This window comes from Passer domesticus, chromosome 1, assembly GCF_036417665.1.
Source record: "Passer domesticus isolate bPasDom1 chromosome 1, bPasDom1.hap1, whole genome shotgun sequence".
NCBI lineage: Eukaryota > Metazoa > Chordata > Aves > Passeriformes > Passeridae > Passer > Passer domesticus.
In genome coordinates, this window is record NC_087474.1 from 114003190 (window position 1) to 114022544 (window position 19355).

General features: G+C 37.6%; 1 protein-coding gene across 3 annotated transcripts in view; it reads right to left on the reverse strand.

Moving 5' to 3' along the window:
- ESCO1 (establishment of sister chromatid cohesion N-acetyltransferase 1) overlaps positions 1 to 19355 on the reverse strand; it is a 33087-nt gene that overhangs the window by 1213 nt on the left and 12519 nt on the right. Inside the window, exons 8-11 of one of the 3 annotated variants that reach the window (XM_064434980.1) lie at positions 13118 to 13249; positions 5775 to 5864; positions 3147 to 3290; positions 2120 to 2307 (exon numbers count right to left, since the gene is read on the reverse strand). In XM_064434980.1, coding sequence (XP_064291050.1) covers positions 2120 to 2307; positions 3147 to 3290; positions 5775 to 5864; positions 13118 to 13249 — 554 coding nt within the window. Of the gene's footprint in view, positions 1 to 2119; positions 2308 to 3146; positions 3291 to 5774; positions 5865 to 6452; positions 6576 to 13117; positions 13250 to 19355 lie in introns of those variants that run through there. The other 2 variants (XR_010369413.1, XM_064434986.1) reach the window with 2 other exon arrangements.

Genomic DNA, 19355 nt, shown 5'->3' on the forward strand with positions numbered 1-19355 from the left:
TATTTGTACAGTACAATTGCATCAAGAGTTCAAATTCAGAGTTTAAATTAAAACGTTTGAATTCATTCCAAAGATTTTTTAATAGAAAAGAGACCACTAGGGCTGTGACTACAACCACTAGGAACGAAAACAAGCTATGACTCAAGTTGGGGTGCTTATGGAGGGGCTTCAAGGGACCAACCTCTAGGCATAATTCCTAAATACACATTCGGTAATTAACTATACAAAAAGAAAGAATCAATTAACTTATTCATGAAGAGTATTTCCTGTCTGTTTTAGTCTTATTTGAAGGGAGAGTGGGAATCAAGTGATAGCATTCTAGTTCTCTGGCTGGCAGTGTGAGCAATTTTAGAAAACTGAATTCAGGGTTTAAGACCTCAATTGGTCTTAAAGGGGAGGTGTTATTTTATCCTTCGAAACAAAAGAAACTGCCTTTAGACTTAAGTTCTTTAGTTTCCATAAAATAACCAGAAATGTACTTGAAGAGCAAGCAGGAGCTTCACTCATATAGATGTCACCATTAAATACTGAGGAAAAGATAATGAGACAAATAATTTTTAATTACTACCAGCTTTATTATCTTCTCTTTCTTGTGTTCAGAAAGATGATTTTGCAAGGTTAAGACTGACTGGATTTCTGTGACTCCAAGGTACTGTGAAAGCCTGAGTGAAATGGGGCAGACATTCTCAAAATGAACTTCATTCTGTTATGATGCCTTCAACATTCTGAAGTCAGGATTTAGCTGGTTACCAATATTACCTCATTCCAAGTACCTTTTGCTATGCAAAATGTTTAGGTTTAGGCAGCTGAGCAGATATAACTGCTTCCTGCCATCCCAAAGCAAGTCTCCTTTCCTTTGCCTTCTGTAACTTCCTAGGGTCCCTCATGTACACCAACTCTAGAGCTCATCAGACCCTTCTACAAGCCAACAGAGCACCAGAGTAACACAAAACTTTTCAGTGAATACAGCAATGAGCTACTGGAAGGCCAAGCATGCACCGGAGCACAGTAAAAGGGGAGGTGCTGTGCACAGTTAAGAGAAAAACTGAGGCCTCACTATCTGCAACAAGTCATCAAAATTGATTTTGAAGTTCCTTTAGGGCTGTAGCTGAGAAGTCACTTCAGCATCATTTTGGGAGAGAAATCTTTCCTTTAGAAATAGTTTCTAGGAAGCTACAGACCACACTATTAAAAATCTGCCAAAAACATAAGCATATCATCAAGTTAATATATTTATGTGAATACAGCTTTACCATCAATAGGTCAGCCAAAACATAATCTGAGCATGATTTGCTCCACCAGCTGGGCAGGATGAATTGTGCAGGGCAAAACAGCTTTGCTGAGTTCTCCAAATACCCAAGAGGGTGAGGACTGGCAGAGGCAGCAGTATCTGTTCTAGAAACTCCAACAAGATGAGGCAAGCACAAACCTGACAGCCCAGCCATAGTTAAGATTTGAGCAGTTCTTGCCATTACTTAGAACTGACATTTTAACTTCTTGGAAAGAAACCTCAGGTTTGGAGATTCAACATTTTTAACATTTATCTAGACAACAACACAGATGTTTGAGTCCTTTTTATGGACTCAAACATTCAGCTGGAATACACTCACCACTAGCTACTAAAGCTCCATGGAAATGGAAAATATCCACAAGGTTCAGTGAACCTGAGTATATATAAAAGAACTAAAACAACAGCTGGAACCACCAGACTAGATCCAATACTTTGTTGCACTGGGTCTCTGTTGCTTCCCTCTTGCTAGCTCTAAGTAATGGACAATCATCCAACGGCTGGGTCCCAGTCCATGGGTAATGTCACACTTTGTGACCAAAGACAGTCCTATGTCCTTTACTCATAATTACTGTGGAGAAACTTCCCCCTGGGAGTCTGCCAGGGTGACTCATTACAATTGCACTCAAAGATTTCTGCGAAAGACAAACTGTAGAGTACTGACATTGGTTACTGAACTCCATCTAATACTGGAACTGCCAACTGTGCTCAAATCCTTATCCCCAGAATCACCAGCAGCTGCAAATACAAGCTTGAGACGCACAAAGCAATCAATGTCTTGCATGGAATTCTGTGTAAACCATGTGTAGCTGAGCAATGTTTCCCTCCTACCTGAGACACTCTATCATCCGAGAAGCGATCTTCTTCCGGCGCATCATGCTGAACACCCAGATCCGACTGATCCCGCAGATCGCGGGCTCTGGAGAAGTGGAACAGCACCAGGCTTTCTGTCTCTCAAATATCACTTTCTCATTTTCTGAACTGATTTCTGGAACTTTCTCTTCTATAACTCTGTAGCCCTGCAGATGATGTAAAAAACACGCGTCATTATAAAAGCATCACTAATGACTAAAGAAAATAATTAATGTTTGATTTATTTCAGTTAAACATACATGGCTGCTAAAATGCCTTACCAAAACCACCGTATTTCTGCAACTCATTTAATTTCTCACAACAGTTTCAAAAATCAAGCAAATTATAAAAGATTAAATAAAGCAAAAACCCTCTGAAGTTTTTCTCACTTAACAGCAACAAATAATCCAATCCTTATTACTACCTGTATTAAAGCATTTGCATCAATTTCTCTGGCTTTGGCTAAGATTGTTTTGCTTGTTGTCTGATGCTCCCAAGGGACAATAGAAAACAATACAATTTGGAATGAAGAGACAGATTACGTGACATCAGTGATTAGTACTACAATGACTTCTTGTCCTGCCTTCCAGTGCAGTTCTGTCCTCTGTTTTTATTTCCTGTGGAGCTGTTTGACCCTGTGGTGATTCAACTCAATCATACAGAGCATCCCCTCTTTCATCCATGTTGGATTTCTGCTGGGTAGGGAGTTGAACCTGATTGTCAACAAGCAAGAGGCACAGCCAGAGCTGTGTAACAGCAGAGGAAGAAAAAATTCCACCCCTCAGCTCTAGCAAGTTTTTAAATTATGAGGTTTGAGCCAAGTGTGACACCATCCATGTGTCTCTGCTCTGTATCAACCACACAAAACTGAGTAACTACATTTCAGAATGGCCCAAGCACCCAGGCTCTTCATCTGTGGAACGGGCACACACAGAGTAGTAATTTGCTGTGTAAAACAGTTATTAAGCACTGACATAGATTATCTTTCTCCAATTCAATCACTTACCCACTGGATATGTTCTGCAATTAAGCAGCCAATGACTTTTTTGTCATTAGAAATGAAAAGAAGAGTTTTAGTTCTAGAATAGCACATGAGAGGAGTTTGCTGAAATCCCAAGTCATTGTCTACCATTTCTCTGATTTCTTCAACCTGTCAAAATAATTTTAAATACTGTATAAGAAACACATCTAAATGCACATTTTTATAAATTTACATTAAAATCACAGACTTGCAGAAATGTGTTAGGGTATCTAGCATACTGAAAGCTATTCCAAAAGTTAAGGATCAACCCAAGTAACTTGCAACACATCATCTGCAGAAATGTTCCTTAAACAATGCTCATTTGGAAACAGGAAGAGTAGAGACCCCTCAGTCAACTTCCATTAAAAGTCCAAGCTTCATTAGACAAAGGCTAATAGAGAGAATGCAGATAATCAAACAGTGAGCTCTGATATTTTAGAAGTCAATTTGACCTGCAAAGAAAGTTAAAGCAGTTTGAGATTTTTTTGTTATTTCTGAAGTCTTGAAAGAACTAATCCATTAAGGGTTTTGGACAAATGACAGCAGGTACAGTGCCAAGGCAGATAGAAAATATAGGCATTTGTTTTAAAGGAGTAACTGCTGTCTCTTTGCTTCAGCTTTCTACTCTTTCACTGGGTTTTCAAAGAGCAACTGAAACTAAAAATTAAAATTTTGTTTAGTATTAGCAAGTTTACAAGAAAGAGATAATCTCCAGCATGAACGTAAATGAAAGTTTATGCATGAGCTGTATTTACTGAGGCATTCCTGAACCTACATCTGGACACTGGAACAGCCTCTCTCATCCCTCATCTCCTGTAAGACAAAGAAGGTGCCCTCACCTATGGTGCATTGAATGGCAGAAGCTTCTGGAATGCAAGGTGTAGTTACAGTAGTAATGCACAAGGAGAATTACTGCTGCTGTGAGTATCACAGAATCACAGAACAGGTCAGGCTGGAAGGTACCACATCTGCCCCAACCTCCCTGCTCAAGCAGGGCCTTCCCAGAGCACGTGGCACAGGATTGCATCCAGACAGTGCTTGAGTACCTCCAGTGAGGGAGACTCCACACCCTCTCTGGGCAATCTGTTCCAATAAACAGGCACCCGCACAGTAAAGAAATTTAAAAATGCTTTAAAAATAATTTTAACAGGTATTAATTACTCTCTATTTTCTCACCTTCAGGTACTTATTATTTAATGACACATCCTATTATCTGAAACACCAAGTAAAACTATTCTTGAAATCAGGCACCCATGGTTGTGACAGCTGTAAGATTCTGTCAACTTCAGCTACACAGAACTAGACAGAGAACTCTGTCCTAAATGACTTAATTTGCTTCCTTTTCTTCAGCCATTATATTAAAAAATGAATGTACAACAAATTAAGATAAAACTTAAACTAAAATTAGGATAATCACACAAGAAAAACACAACTAAACAAATAAATTTATCTGCATAAATTGTGAAAATCTGTAGTTTCATTCTAATTCAGTAATTCAGACTAAAGAAACCTTCTCTAGCCACACCAGCAGCAAGAGCTGTCTTGGGCATCAATTCAGCCTCCAGAGGTCCCTTCCAACCTCAACCATTCTGTGACCCTGTGACAGGGATACTGTAAAAAGTCCCTATTAGCCACAGCAAATCCCCAGCTAAGCAGAGTCAGTGCCAGGCTACAGTGAAATGACACTTTCAGATGTATGAACACAGGTTAGCCAGCAGGACACTGGAGTACCCGACTGCTCTAAGTCCCCATTAGTGTGCTGGGCCCAGTTTTAGAGCTTCAAGGAAGACATGAGTCATGGCACAAATGGAGATTAGCTAGAAGAGAGCATGACAATGAATGGAGCTCTAAAAAACATTATTTAGGAGTATAAACTAAAAAAAACCCCAGCACATCCAGTCAATCTCCTTAAGGTAAAAAAAAAAAAAATCAGTTTGTTCAGGCACAAAAAAATCTGCTGCAAGGAGGAAAAGAAGGATGTTTTCTATCACTATGGAAGTATGATTAGTAATAATGAGCTTAAATTGCAGCATGGAGATTGTGTTAAGACGGGAAATTTCAGGGGAAATTTTCTACTGTTAGCAAAGCACTGTAAAACAGTCTGAAGAGGTCAGACAAACCTCTAGTGGTAGAATTTTTAGAAAGTTGTCAGATGCATCATAATCAGAGCAAATCCTGCTTTGGACATGGCAATGGACTAGGTGACTCAGAGGTCGCTTTACACCTAATTCTGTTTTTATCAGAAAGTCACCTAAAGAATGGTGCCACATTTGTGCTGTGAAATAAATTTCACTTCATTTAAATATAACGGGAAATTTATATTGCATAAATATCTGTCAGATATTCTGCAAGGATACTTAAAACAAACTAACACCAAACTTTAAGAAGTCAGCTGGTTGATGGTCTTCCCACCCCTGCCCAGCCTCTCTATGAAAAACCAGCAGTGCTTAAGAGTGAGGCATCAGATCTGTCTGTGGAAAAGGGAACAGCAGTTCTGTTCTGAGTCCAATTTCAACTTCCACATGTAAATGACACAAACTGTTCTATGAACATTCTCATTATTTATATGAAAACATCAAACAAAGCAGTCAAGTCCAGTCCTTCTCACCGTACCTTTTTAAGTGCATACTTTGGGTCATCAGGAAGAACCATTATTATCTTTCCATCAGGATATTCAGCCAAGATTCTCTCCTTTTTCCAGCCCTAAATAAAACAAACACTTATCTAAATCACATACATGATGTACTTTTACAAACAGAAGTGGCAAATTATTGTTCTGGACACTGAATTGATGCAGATTTCACAGAATTTAGCAGTTGCTTTACTAGAGAAGTAAACTTCAGCTAGCCTTTTCAAATGAGTATAACAGATAAAATACGATGTTATTTATACAACTGTTTATACAGTAACCTGACTATATCTAAAAACAATGTGAAAGCATCTTACAATTTCCCAACTAGATTTTTTTCCCCAGAACTGCAGCACAAACTCAATTTTAGAACAGCAGTAACAAATTCAGCTCACATAACTGATTTCCAAACCACGTAAACACTTATTTTTTGAAGTCCAGTGAATGAGAATGCCCTAAGTTTTATTAGATTTCTTTTTAACATAGTTACCTCCACAAATACACACTCAGTTTTTAAAAGTCTGGCATGCGAAAGACCTCCAGGAGGTTCTAAGTGAACTGATTGGCATGCAGTTGCCCAAAATGTAAGGAATAGTTTATTTTGTTACTGATCATAATTGTTAAAGCCACAAGAAGGATACTAGAAAAAAATTTATAACTACCTTCTAAGAATCTAATAGGGAAGGAGACTACGTTGTGTGTATCTGAAGTATAAACATACTCAAAAAAATAGAGGTAATTAACTCTTCTTCAGATCCACACTCGTGGTGAATAATGAGCAGTACCTGCATGGAAAAAAACAAAACAAAAAAGCCACTTAAATCTAGCAAGATGGGACTGGTAGATATTAGAACTCAAGTTGCTTTGATGGGACTAAAAATATTGAATGCAGAAGTAACTTCAGCCACTAAGAAGGCTGATCTACAAGTCTTACTTCAAAGCAACTTTTAATAAAAAAGTCTTTGAAGAAACAATACTGATGGAGTGATTCTCATTGAGATTTGTACCTTCCCATAAAATAACGTTTGACTGAAGACCAAGCAATGGAATTTGGCACTATACAAATGCCATATATACTACCACAAAAAATGTTAAACTTCAGTGTTATAATACTTGATCTGTACCTCATTTTATTCATACTGATTTTACTCTCTTACCCCAAGGAGCACATGAAGAGAATAATTTTAGAAATGGATCTACTTGCTGCCAGCCCTGAAACTATTTAAGTACCAGTTTAGCACCCAGCATGGCAATCATTGCAACACAGACACCATTTTAATCCTGTCTGCTTTTCTTCTCAGCAGAAAAGAACTCAGTAACTGAACAAATGAAGATCCTGCTTGAATTTATATATATTATGGTCTGAACACAAAGGGCAGTAAACAGCAGTGTCATCATATTTAGGGGTGCCAGAAAGTGTAATTTGTGGAATTGTGACATGCTTTTTTGAGACTGTCATCAGGAAAGGCAACAAAAAATCAGGCAATGATTACTACTCTCCAACCTCAAACCTTGCCTCTCTCAAATTTTTGTCTTTTTCTGCCTTTTGGCTACCTGTTTGCTCCACAAGAGCTTTTTACAGCCTACTTTAAACCATCACTCAGGATATAAATGCGATCTGTTTGATAATCCTGCCATTACAGCATCCAGACTGCCACAAGCCTAATGCAGAAAATTCAACACTAATTTTTAGGTTAAAGTATCCTGTTAATGTTATAGCCAGGTATTTCCACAAAATGAAATCCAATAAAGAACACAACACTTCTTAACATCACAGTATTTATGCCTTTAAGCAATGAATGTTAGCACAAGTCTAAAAATCTGTAAAAATGTAATAATTGATTCTCAAGTGTAAAGGACTAATTATTTTCATTACTGTCCACCTGTTCATCTTTTTAAGTGATCTGTATAATATAGAGACTGATGATATTCACAGGAGGAGTAGTTTCTAAATTGAAGTATTTTGGAATTCAGAAATGCATCTTTCAGATGCAGCTTTCCAATTTCTGCAAAGCCTAAGCTCATCCAGATTTTTAGTGAAGTCATTTTACAGCCATATTGAGCCCTTAAAGTCATATGCAGCTCTAATAATGTTATAAAGAAAAACTATGATTTCATATATTTATCTGCACCTTATTGCTGAGTTTTGCTTCCTTTAAACCAGACAAATGGAAGCAATGCACAAGACTAGTCACAACTCTCTCATACTGTAGCATTGAAGGGAAAGTGCTACAGCTGCAGCTGGGACTAATCCTATTAGATATTTACAGTACACAAAATATGCTTTAGTGTCAGCATTTTCATGTGGTCTGAAAATGATGTCCCTAAACACACCTATTAACACTTTTTAACCAACCCCCCACTCTTTTAACACTACTAAAATACTACAATCTGCAAGGTATTTTGATCACTGAGAACTAAAGTGGGACTCTTTCAGCAGGCAGATGACAAGAACACCTCAGTAGGTTAAGAAACAGAAGTCTTATGTTTGCAATATACAGTATTTTACTGCAATGTCAGAAAAACTGCTTTCCCTTTTAATTGGCATTACTTTAGGACATTAAGACTTATTTACTGCTAAATGAGATGCCCAAGCATTGATACACATCCCCTGTGATGACCAAAGAAGTCAAAAGGAAAGGTACCCTTCCCACAGGGAAACATGTTCTGCAAGTACACATGTTCTGGAGTAAAAGCACCTGATTACAGCACCCATCCCTGATACTGCAAGTCTGCCCCACAACAGATCACCTCCAGCCAGCAGCAAGGCAGGCAGACCCTTCCCCACAGCAGGGCAGCCTGGTGCTGTAAGGGGGTGTGTAAGCATTGTAGAACACCCTCCTCCCCTCCATGCTGGGACTATTGATCCTGCAAGTATTTGTAACAGCTTGAGAAAGTAAGGCAACTCTGCAATGCTCTGCTAGCTCCTTCTCAGTCTAACTTCCTCCCAGTTCAAACAAGAATAAAGGCTGCTTCTGCTGTGTTTATTAAGGGGCAATGGCAATAGGACTACAAAAGACATCATTACAAAAAGGGCAGCACTGGTACATGAAATAGTGTGGACAGTAGCTACCACTACAGAGTGGTTCTACGAGGTAGAACAGAGGTGTAATGATGGCTCCAACATTAACAGCTCAGTAACAAAACATTCAGTGCTCTGTTTTTCATGAATTATGTTCTGTTTATAGTTTAAAATAATCTCTGATGTAGATTTGTCTTCAAAAGTTTAAGTTAGCAGATGTGATAGCCTGCTTTCAATTAATTTCCTAAGTTTTTAGAAATTCTTACATATGAGTATGAAATGAAACACCAATGCTGGTGCCTGTTTATGCCAGTTCTGGCTTTTCTGTAATCACTATTTCTCAACCAAATACAAAAAGGCTTTTTTCTTCAAAAATACTGAGGTACTGAGGAAAACATGGTTAATACTGTATAATTCTTGGTCTTCACTATGAAAAGCATTTATGAATATTTTCCCTAGTAATGAAGTCTAGTGCATAATGTTGTAAACTATTGTCCTTGACCATTTGCAGCAGAGAAATGAGTCTGCTGCATTCTTCTTCCTGACAAGTACAGGTATTCTGCCTCCCCCTCCTATGCATGAAATGTAGAGAATGAGTTTTTGACTGCAGAACACATTAAGATCCCTGGATATAACAAGTAAACTATTAAAACTTCTCACAGAAGATACTAATGGTAAGAACTTCATTTGCAACATTATTTTTATGTCATACAGATGCATTACTTTAGGAATTAATGCAAATCAAGACAAGTATGAAATCCTTTTAAGATGACATGACCTTCAGCGCCATCTTCAATCCCAATATTCTATTAACTTTAGATGCCAAGAAGTCAAATATTGCTGTTCTTTAAATGTGAGAGTCCTAAGAAGCTCAAAGACTAACTTGGGCACAGTTACAGCAGAATAGCTGTAAACTTATCAAGACTACATAGCCCAAATAAGAGTTTCCTCCATTTTCTTAAACTCAAAATATTCTTAACCAAGAAGATGAGTTTGAAATACAAACACATTAACTGCAATCACATGACACCTGGATGGACAAACATTTACTTGAATCTATAAGCAGTAACTTAAGGTTTTGGCTTTGCAACTTCAGAACACCACTAAAAATGCCTTGCTCTTACAAAAATATTTTGCAGAAATACTAAGCTGATCCTACATGGTATCAGAGAGAGGATGCAGAATTGATACTGTGTGGTATCACAGCTAGAAGATTTTATAAAACTGAATCCTTTATCCATCCCATAGAGCTGCCCATCCTGCTGGAACTAACACCTGATGTGCACATCACCGCTCAGTGCACACACTAGAACGGCATCATTTGTCTGGAGACTTCCAGATGTCTGAAACCAGAGGAAATTGAGACAGATTGCTCCATTTGTCTGCAGCTGGGGACATCTCTCATTCCAGCTCCAGTGCTATCCTTTGCCATTTTACCTTCTTGCTAATTTAATCTGCATGTTTCTATTAATAGAAAATGTCACCCTTAGGAAAACTTGTATCAATCCTTGCCAATCTTCTGTTCTCAAATCTAAAAATTATCATTACACTTGTCAAATTTTCTCTCTACACACAAGGCCTACAATTACCTTAACATCTCTATCAGACACCCACAACAAAACAAGTACCCAATACTAATTCCTTGTTAGCCTGTCCTTCTTTTGGGGTCATCATGGTATTTCTAGAGACCTAAACAGAATTTTTTACTACAAGGAGCAAGACAAGCCTTTAAACCCACTGAACAGTTGTATTTTGTTGAAGATAGTAAGAAATTTACTGTTTACATGCAAACTATCTTCTGGCTACTCAACACTTTTAAAAACCTACAGAGCACCTCCAGGCAGGTGGGAAAGACACAAACAATAATGTCAATTTTCACAGTTCACAGCAAGGAGCTCTAGCATGACAGTGTATATAGACCTACTTTTTTGAGTCTGTGAAATGAATCATTCATAGAACTGCTAAGCCCATAATAAGAGATGCTTCAAAGAAAGAAAAAACTGAGAAAAGTTTTCTCCAGTCAGACTGGGACCTCATCATATGGCATGGAGAATGTGAATGACAAGAGAATGACAAATGCTTATAAAATCTCTTAGAATGGCCTCTGGATCACAGGTAAAGCCAAACATGTTAACTACTTATAAGGAGTGTCTGGAGAGCTAAAAACAAGGTCACTGAGACCAGGTGTTCCTGGACCAGCAAGTCTAACCAAGGAGTTACCAGGACTTTCCCTAGTACATTTTTTTAATCCCCTGATGCCACTATCCAGTTAACATTGTCAGGGCAAGGAAGACAGTTAAAATTTCAATGCAGTAACTACATACAAATATCCAGAAACCATCCTCCCAACAATCCCCACTAAAAACCTCCTAGCAAAACCAGGAAAATTAGCAATCATTCCAGTATTTCTGGATGACTAAGAATTAACAAGTAGTCACTTGGTGTACTAATTCGCTGCCAAGAAGGCTTATCTTAAATTGAAGTTATTTTCTAAGAGGAGGTGAGAATGTTTCTGTCACAATACTATCAACCAAGAACCAGTGACTCCAGATCAAATGACTAGTGGTAAAAACTCATCTATTTAGAATGGCAAAAGTTACTCAGCCATGCAGAAAACCATGTTAAGATTGTTAAGAGGGAAAAAAAAAACAGAGAGGAATTTGAAAACTCCTCAGAGTTCTTCTTTCACCTCTTATTCTATAGTTTCCATTCCAGAATAACCATCTAAATTATGGCTCCATGGTTCTACAATCGTCTACAATGTCATAAAATACAATGAAAGTCTCAAAAGATTACAGAGAGACAACTCTTTACTCATTGAACTGACTATACAAATAATTTACTTGAGTACACATTGTTGGAAGTTTTAAGAAGATGGCTAGCAAATGAGAAAACAATAGGGAAAGCTTTTTTAAAATTAAAAGTATACCTAACTCTGTATGAAATTATTTATGACTGGTTTAAGTCTGCTCATTCACTTTCATGTTAATTATGTAGCTATCCTAGACATACACCCAAGTGTGAGATTTCAGCTCTTTCAACTTCCAAAACACCCAAAACTTCAGTACAGCTTCTTACCTACATGAAGCTACTGAACTCATGTGCCAAAGAGCTTCTGTCCAAAAGAACTAAACATCATCCTCTGCGAATAATGTTTACATCTTTGGTAACATTCAAGATCTGAAAGTACTTGGGTGGGGAGAGGGAGGACAAGCAGGAATACAATGGGGAAACTGTTTTATGCTGCCATTATAATGTACTGAGTCCCATCACAATTTCTGCCCAGTCCCACCCGACAATGCTCCTAACGTGAATCAGAAGAGATCTTTCCAGATGTCCAGATTATTTGGCAAAACTAACCAAGGACAGAATAAATACCAGAACTATTCACTAGAGACACTCAAACACTTTAGGGATGAAGCTATATCTTTATATCTGCAAACAGTGGGATAAAAGTGTGCTTGAGATCTAAGAGCAGCCCAAGAGCCATTTGGCGCCTACATCAAACAAATAGGTGGCCTCAGTTCAGTTATCCTGGAGGTCTTATCTACTCGAGTGTAGAGTACTGAAGGTAACATGTATGATAAGAAAACAGACTTTGTGGATTCTGTTCTGGATTTCAGACATGTGAACAGGCATTTCCTCTGTCTTGTAATATCAGCTAGTGTGAAGTAGCTGATTTTACAATATACTTGAAATTATGCAGAATTTTTCAAATCTGAGATTTAATGAGATACTCAGAGACAGCATATATAATGAAATTTTCAAATACGTATTATAAAGATCACATTCTCGTAAATTCAGTCTAGCTTCAATATGCTATGAAATTGTATCAGTTGAATTCTTAGGCAGTGTCTCCTCAAATTACACATAATTAATGGAAAAGTAATTTCTAAGTCTTCTAAGATCATACACTTAAAAAAACAGGGCAGTCAGCCCTTCATCTGACTATTAAGTCACTGCTGCTGCGAACATCAGCTGTAGAGAAACCTGTATTTAATACTTTTAGAACAGTGACATTCCTTTGTTTTGCAATCACTACCCTCACACATCCCCAAGATCAGGTAATTGTAGCAGAAGTAATAATATGGCAATGAAACACCATTATTGTACTAACTGTTTTTATACATAATATATAACCTGTCTACCATGGTTCTTAAAAACATTTATTTCCCAAAGTGGATGATTTATGGCCTACTGTGATAATAATTTATTAAAACACAACTTAATATAACATGAATTGTAACTAGTACAAAGCAAACAAAAGATACTGCTTATGTCTTTCAAAAGAGAAGGTTTTCTTACCACATATTTAACAGCACTTATGAACTGGTTGTGGAATAACAGATGTTGGGTTTCATCCTCTGGATTTGACACAGTGTAAAGCATTCCACAAATATTACAGGAAATAGCACCAAATCTCTTCTGTACTCCATCCTATAAAAAAAAACCAACAAAACCAAACCAATAACCCACAAAGCAGGAACTTATCAATTCCTTGCACAGTAAATACAGTTAAACAGAAATTTCATTGAATCAGGTATCCCTCCTAATAGCATATCTCCTGGAAACTCAACACAAAGATTAAAATGGGGTCAAACAGGAGAAAAAATAAACACAGAATTTAGAATTTCATCTTTCAACAACCTATATACCCTTAAAAGGCACAGGCATCAATCACAAGGCAAACTCTACCTTAAGAATAGTAGCTCCACCCTCATTACTTTTTAACAAATTACTTCTATTCTAAGACATACAAAGAACAGGGATTTCTTCCTTCATTTCACCATCTGCCAAGATATAAACATTTTCCACAAAGAAAATTCCCACACTACTTGGTTTTCCCTACACTTCTGCTGCTGCCTGTTTTTGGTTGTGAGCTGCTTTCAGGTAGGCGACAGATGAGCCATTTTCCTGAAAGTCTGGAAGCTTATCATAAAAAATGAAAGTTATGGAAATAATTACTAAGATCAGCAATATGTCTGCAACAGCTGATCACTACCTTTGTTTGTTTTTAACGAAAATCAAGTATTTCAAAGCAATTTTTGAGACACTGCATAGCAACTACACTGCAAATGGAAAATCATACCACTCATGACCTTATAGGTTCTCCTGCTACTCTACATGCAACCATCACCAAACTCAGGGCACTGCTCAATACCTACTGCTTTATGTTTATTCATTGAAAGTGTTACTAATCTGGAAACATGCTCAGATTTTGGAATCAGTGCCTAATAAAGGGTGAAGTATCAGGTGCTGGGGCTGCCTTTTGCAAAGAGCAAGAGAATACCAGTTAGAATAAAATCTTTAGCCAAAAAAGGCATGTTTAAGTTACAGCTTAATGCTCAACTACTTTTTTTTCCTCTTTAACTACATCTGGAAATTGAGCTTATGTAAGCAGCAATAAATGTCACTTTTAATTTATTTTCAAATACATCACAAGCAATAGAGGAACAGGAACTTACTGTATACTCTAAACCAGTACACTACATAAGCAAAAAAAGATTTGAGAATGATTTTAACATTAAACTGACCTGTGTGCACAATTTGCAAGGAAACAGATCACATGAACTTCATTTTTTTTTTTCTAAGAGCTGAAAATATTCATAGTAAAAAAACCCCCTATTTTACAGAAGAAAGCATTTTGCAACACAGAAGTGTTTACAAAACATTTCTTATTCCTTCCATCTTCAAAGACACATCTACAAGCTATACAACAGTTCAATTCTCCACACAACAGCAACTTATTTCCAAGAGACATTAATACACATCTAAAGTGTAGGTATAAAGGCACAACAGGCCAGACAAATTCAGAGTTGAACATCTCCTTAGGAGCACATCTATGGAACTCAGCCAAAAGAAAGAAGCTGGATCTGGGAAGTGATTGCTTTAACCAAACATCAATGTACAGATCACTACCACATACAGAAGGAGAAACAGGAGTACACTATGCTTCTGAAGGAAAAGGGAGAGATGAACCCTGAGGTTAGATGTGTCAAGTCAGAATAAGATGAGCTTTCTAAAAGTCCAAAAATAGAACCAAACGTATTTTATTTCACTTGCAGATTTCCTTTAAAGCAACAAAACAAAGCACCCACCAAAACTAAAGTAGCCACCAAAAGACACTGCATTTCAAGGGTTAATACAAGAAAGATGAAAAAGGCAGTGCAGCTGACCATCTGAAGACGAACCCACTCAACCAGATTTAATAATCCTATCTTGAAGATGGAGAACATATCCCCTACACCTTGAGTAGGATAAGTGAAAAGGAATTGTATTTTGATGCTTGGAATATATGTCAAAAAACCCCCCACCACTTAAATTAGAAAATCAGCTACATAAAGCAAGTCTTAAGTATTGGTACTGCATTAAGTCTCATGACAATTTCTGTTCAAATCATCAAGAAGCTAAAGGTATGAAACAAACCTGTAAGTTTACTATCAAAAAAATCTCAAACCAAAGAAACCCTAATTATGCAGGAAGCAATCTTTAGAAAACTCAAGGCAAGGACATCCTCAAAGCTGTCCAGCTCCCTAGCTCATCCCATCTTGCCTTGCAAATACAAATGCTGTTTTTCCAGGAACAGATTAGTTCCCTGGAATAGTACTGCCATATTGTATTTTACAGTCAGACTTTCTCAGATGTTGCTGGTATCAGTGGCTTTGAGTTTTGCAGGGGAAGATTTTTTTGTTTGGATTTTTTTAAGGATTCCACTGATATTACTATTTTACACACATTCAGTTGTATCAATGGGCTACCCACAGAGGTTAATATGAAAACCCTGTTTCATAAATTATCAGAAAAACACACATTGTAGTATCTAAAGCAATCTTATAAACTGTGTAGCCCTAATAACTGTGGACTATAGCCTTTAGGAAATATTTCACAGTCTCCTGAAGACAAGGAAGAAGATTTCTGTATAACTGAAGTACTATTTCAAAGCCACAGCACAGGACATAATGCTTTGGGCAAAAATTAAATGCAGGTAAGTTTAAAATCCAACACAGACTGCAACAACAAATAAAGACATGAAAAATAAAGTCAGGAATTATGATGAATACATGTTTGTACTTCAACAAAATATCTACAGGATGACTATTTTTAAAGTGATGTCATTGCATAAGCAAAAGTGGAAAGGACATGCATCCAGAGGAAAGAAGTGCTCCCAAATCATAATACTGCATTAAAGCTTGCCAGACCTTCCTAATGGGAAGAGATTAACAACAACAACCAGCCAAAAACCAAAATGAAACAACTAAAAAAAAACCCACAAAAAACCAAACCAAACAAAAAACCCCAAACAAAACAAAACCAGAATCAAAACAAAAAAACCCAAACCCCAATAACCTAGCAGCACCTTCTGTACTATGTATGAGAGTAAATATAACAGGGACTTGAAAGTGGAGGGTGAAATCTTCTCAGCAAGCATCAGATACCAACAAATAAAGTACTGACTTGTCGCAACTAGAAAAATATGCAAGAGGTTTGACTCTCAGAACTTAATGTTTTTCAGAGCAACGATACTCAGGAAAATGTGGGTTTTCAGGCAGTAAAAAAATGTTGTCATTCCATTTACAACTCAGTTTTCTAAACAACGATGAAGAGAAAAAATACTTTTACTTCCTAAGCAAATTCTGCACATGCACATGGCAATTAAGAATTCCAGCATCTCAGGCAATCCTGAAGTACAGGATATCCACTGTTCTATTACAGGCTAACTGTAACAGAACATTGAGACAATACTGCCTTAACATCAGAAGGTTTCTTAATTCGGTGTTAGACAGAAAGAAAAGTCTTACCAATATCTTCTTTGAGAAGATGCATGTCTGCTGATCCTCCATATGTGCAATAAGGAACCCTGCAAGCAAAAAAGGCATTTGGTGCCTCTGTAGGAGATGAAAAGGGGCCTTTTTTTTTTCTTCCTTTCTTTTCGGTCTCTTCAGTCACAGACTGGGTCACCTCCTTCTTGATTACCTAGTACTATTTAGAGGAAAACTGTTTTTTCCTCTTGCCTTTTCACAGAACAAAGAATAAAGCCTAGCCAGAGAAATGGGCAGGCTGGAAAGGAAATACAAGAAATGCAGGAAGAAACAACACAAAGATTTTGGGGCTCTCTGCAGTAAATTAGAAGGTCAAAGAATGTTATTTCAGTGAAAGATGCATTCATGACTGAAACCGATGGATAGATCCCCTTGCTGACCAGGAAGATCACAAGACATGTCCCAACTCAGAATAAAATCCAGTCTTCATTTTGAAGAAAAAACCCCAACCAACCAAGAAAAAAAAACCCAAAAAATCCCAACCCATCACCAGTGCCCATCTTCCTACAAAGCTATTTTAACAAAAGGATATAAATCAACTTGAAGCTTTCAGAGCCGTGATACATCTAATTTTCGTTAACATATTTGAAAAATTAAAATGGAGGGTCATTATCCATCATGAAATTATCTTTTCACTGGTTGTTGGCTAAAGCAATACGAAAAGCAATATAAAGTAAGAAAATAAATCTGTGCAATATTTACGATGGACAGGTAATCCATTCTGAACTCATACAAAAGAATTAAGCAGGAACATTACAGGAAGTGTTCTGATGAGCACAGGTTTTGGCTTGGATAAGGTTAATTTCCTTCACAGCAACTGCTATGGAGCTGTGTATTAGATCTGTGACCAAAACAGGGCTGATAACACAGGGATGTTTTAGCTACTGCTGCACAGTGCTTACACAGCACTCAAGGCCTTTTCCATTTCTCACACTGCTGTGTGAGGAGGATGGGGGTGCCAAGAAGTTGGGAGGTGACAGAGCCAAGACCGGCAGATCCCACCTGACCAGAGGGGTATCCCATGCCATCAGGCATCCTGCCAAGCAGTAAGAGCTGGGGAAAGAGGGAGGACAGGAAGGATGTTTGGAATTAATGGCATTTGTCTTCCTAATAGTTACACATGATGAAGAGAAGACTGAACATCAGCAAGCTGACAAACAGCAGTGAATGAATTCCTTATTTTGTTTTGCTTGCACGCACAGCTTTTGCTTTACCTATGAAACTGTTTTTCCCCATCCTACTTGGGGCCAATGAGGGAACAGCTGCATGGTGCTTAGCTGCCTGCCAGGGTTAACCCACAGCAGTGTTAGCAGCCCCGGTGCCCGAATTCCTGTAGCGGCTCCCAGCTAATGTTACAAAGCATTCTCACCTCCCTTCAGGACAAAGGACACCAAGAACAGCCCACCTGAATTTGCAAGACAAAGCTGGGTTGCTGCAGAGGAGAAGAAATGGGAAGAAGTGATAATAAGAGAGCATACTATCCCTGTAAGAAGAGAGCACCATTTGTGTGGAAGGACAAAAACCTACTCACAACTAACAAAATCCCTCCTTTTGGCTTATGAAGTACTCAGTGTCTCGCTTTCTCTGGGCTAAGAGGACAGGAGAGAGGCAGTACTTAGCTAATGAGAACAATTAAAGATTGCATAAAAGCCATTCTCTGAATCTTCAGAGAAATTGCCTAACCAGACTATACAAGTTCAGGGAAGAAAACAGCAACTTCAAATGATTGCTATGCAAGTTTCTTCAGAAATTCTTCTTATAAGAAATTACTCTTACATTTCTTATTTCCACTAAGGGCTGTATTTTCTCCTTAAAGAAAAATATTTTTTTCATATATAACCTATTTCAGTCAAGCAGGAAACTATGCTCAACTTCAATCAATATATATATGTAAGGAAAAAAAATTCAAGCATGATATCCAAATGCGTAGACTGGATTAGCATGCATATCACATCCACATGTAGCACCAACTCAAACCTCAGAATCAAAAACACTTTCCATGAAGCAATCCTGATCCATGCACTTGCTGATACTTATAAGGGTCAACTACATTTAATCACATTTGCTGGCATCCAGGCATTAACTCAGAGCTAAAAAAGTCCGTGTAACTCAAACCTATCCCTCTATCACTTCAGTGATTTGTTTTCACTGTTCATTCATTTTATATGTTCCTTCCTAAAACTGCTAATTTATTTTCAAACTAGTCAAATTCAAAGGAACAAACCTCAAAACAGAACAAGTATCCCTGTGCTTCATAGGTAATAATTTAGGAGATTTCTTTGTAGCATTAATGCTTTTATCAATTCTTATTTTTATGGTCAAAGTTTTGTCCTAGGTCTGACAGGCAAGCAGAATTTTTACAAGACAAAAACAACTGACTTTCCTTGTCTTGCTTGTACAGCATCTCTCATTTGATGAAAACTGAGAACACATGCTTTGTGCATTTGTATTTCTTTCCATTTCAGAATTTAAAGGAACAGATGATTTCATGCTCAAGTTCTCATATTTTCAAATCACATTCAAGTAATTGCGAAGTAAAGAACAATTTCAGTGCACTACTCTACAAAGCTTCCTATGGTGCTTCATGCAACCTGACAACCTACCAACTGAACATTTAAATGAAGTGTAAGAGGTTGAAGTTCACAAATATTCAGCAGACTATTACACCAAACACCAAGTCACAGATTTGGAACACAATGAATTTTTAGCCTCAATCTTAATTT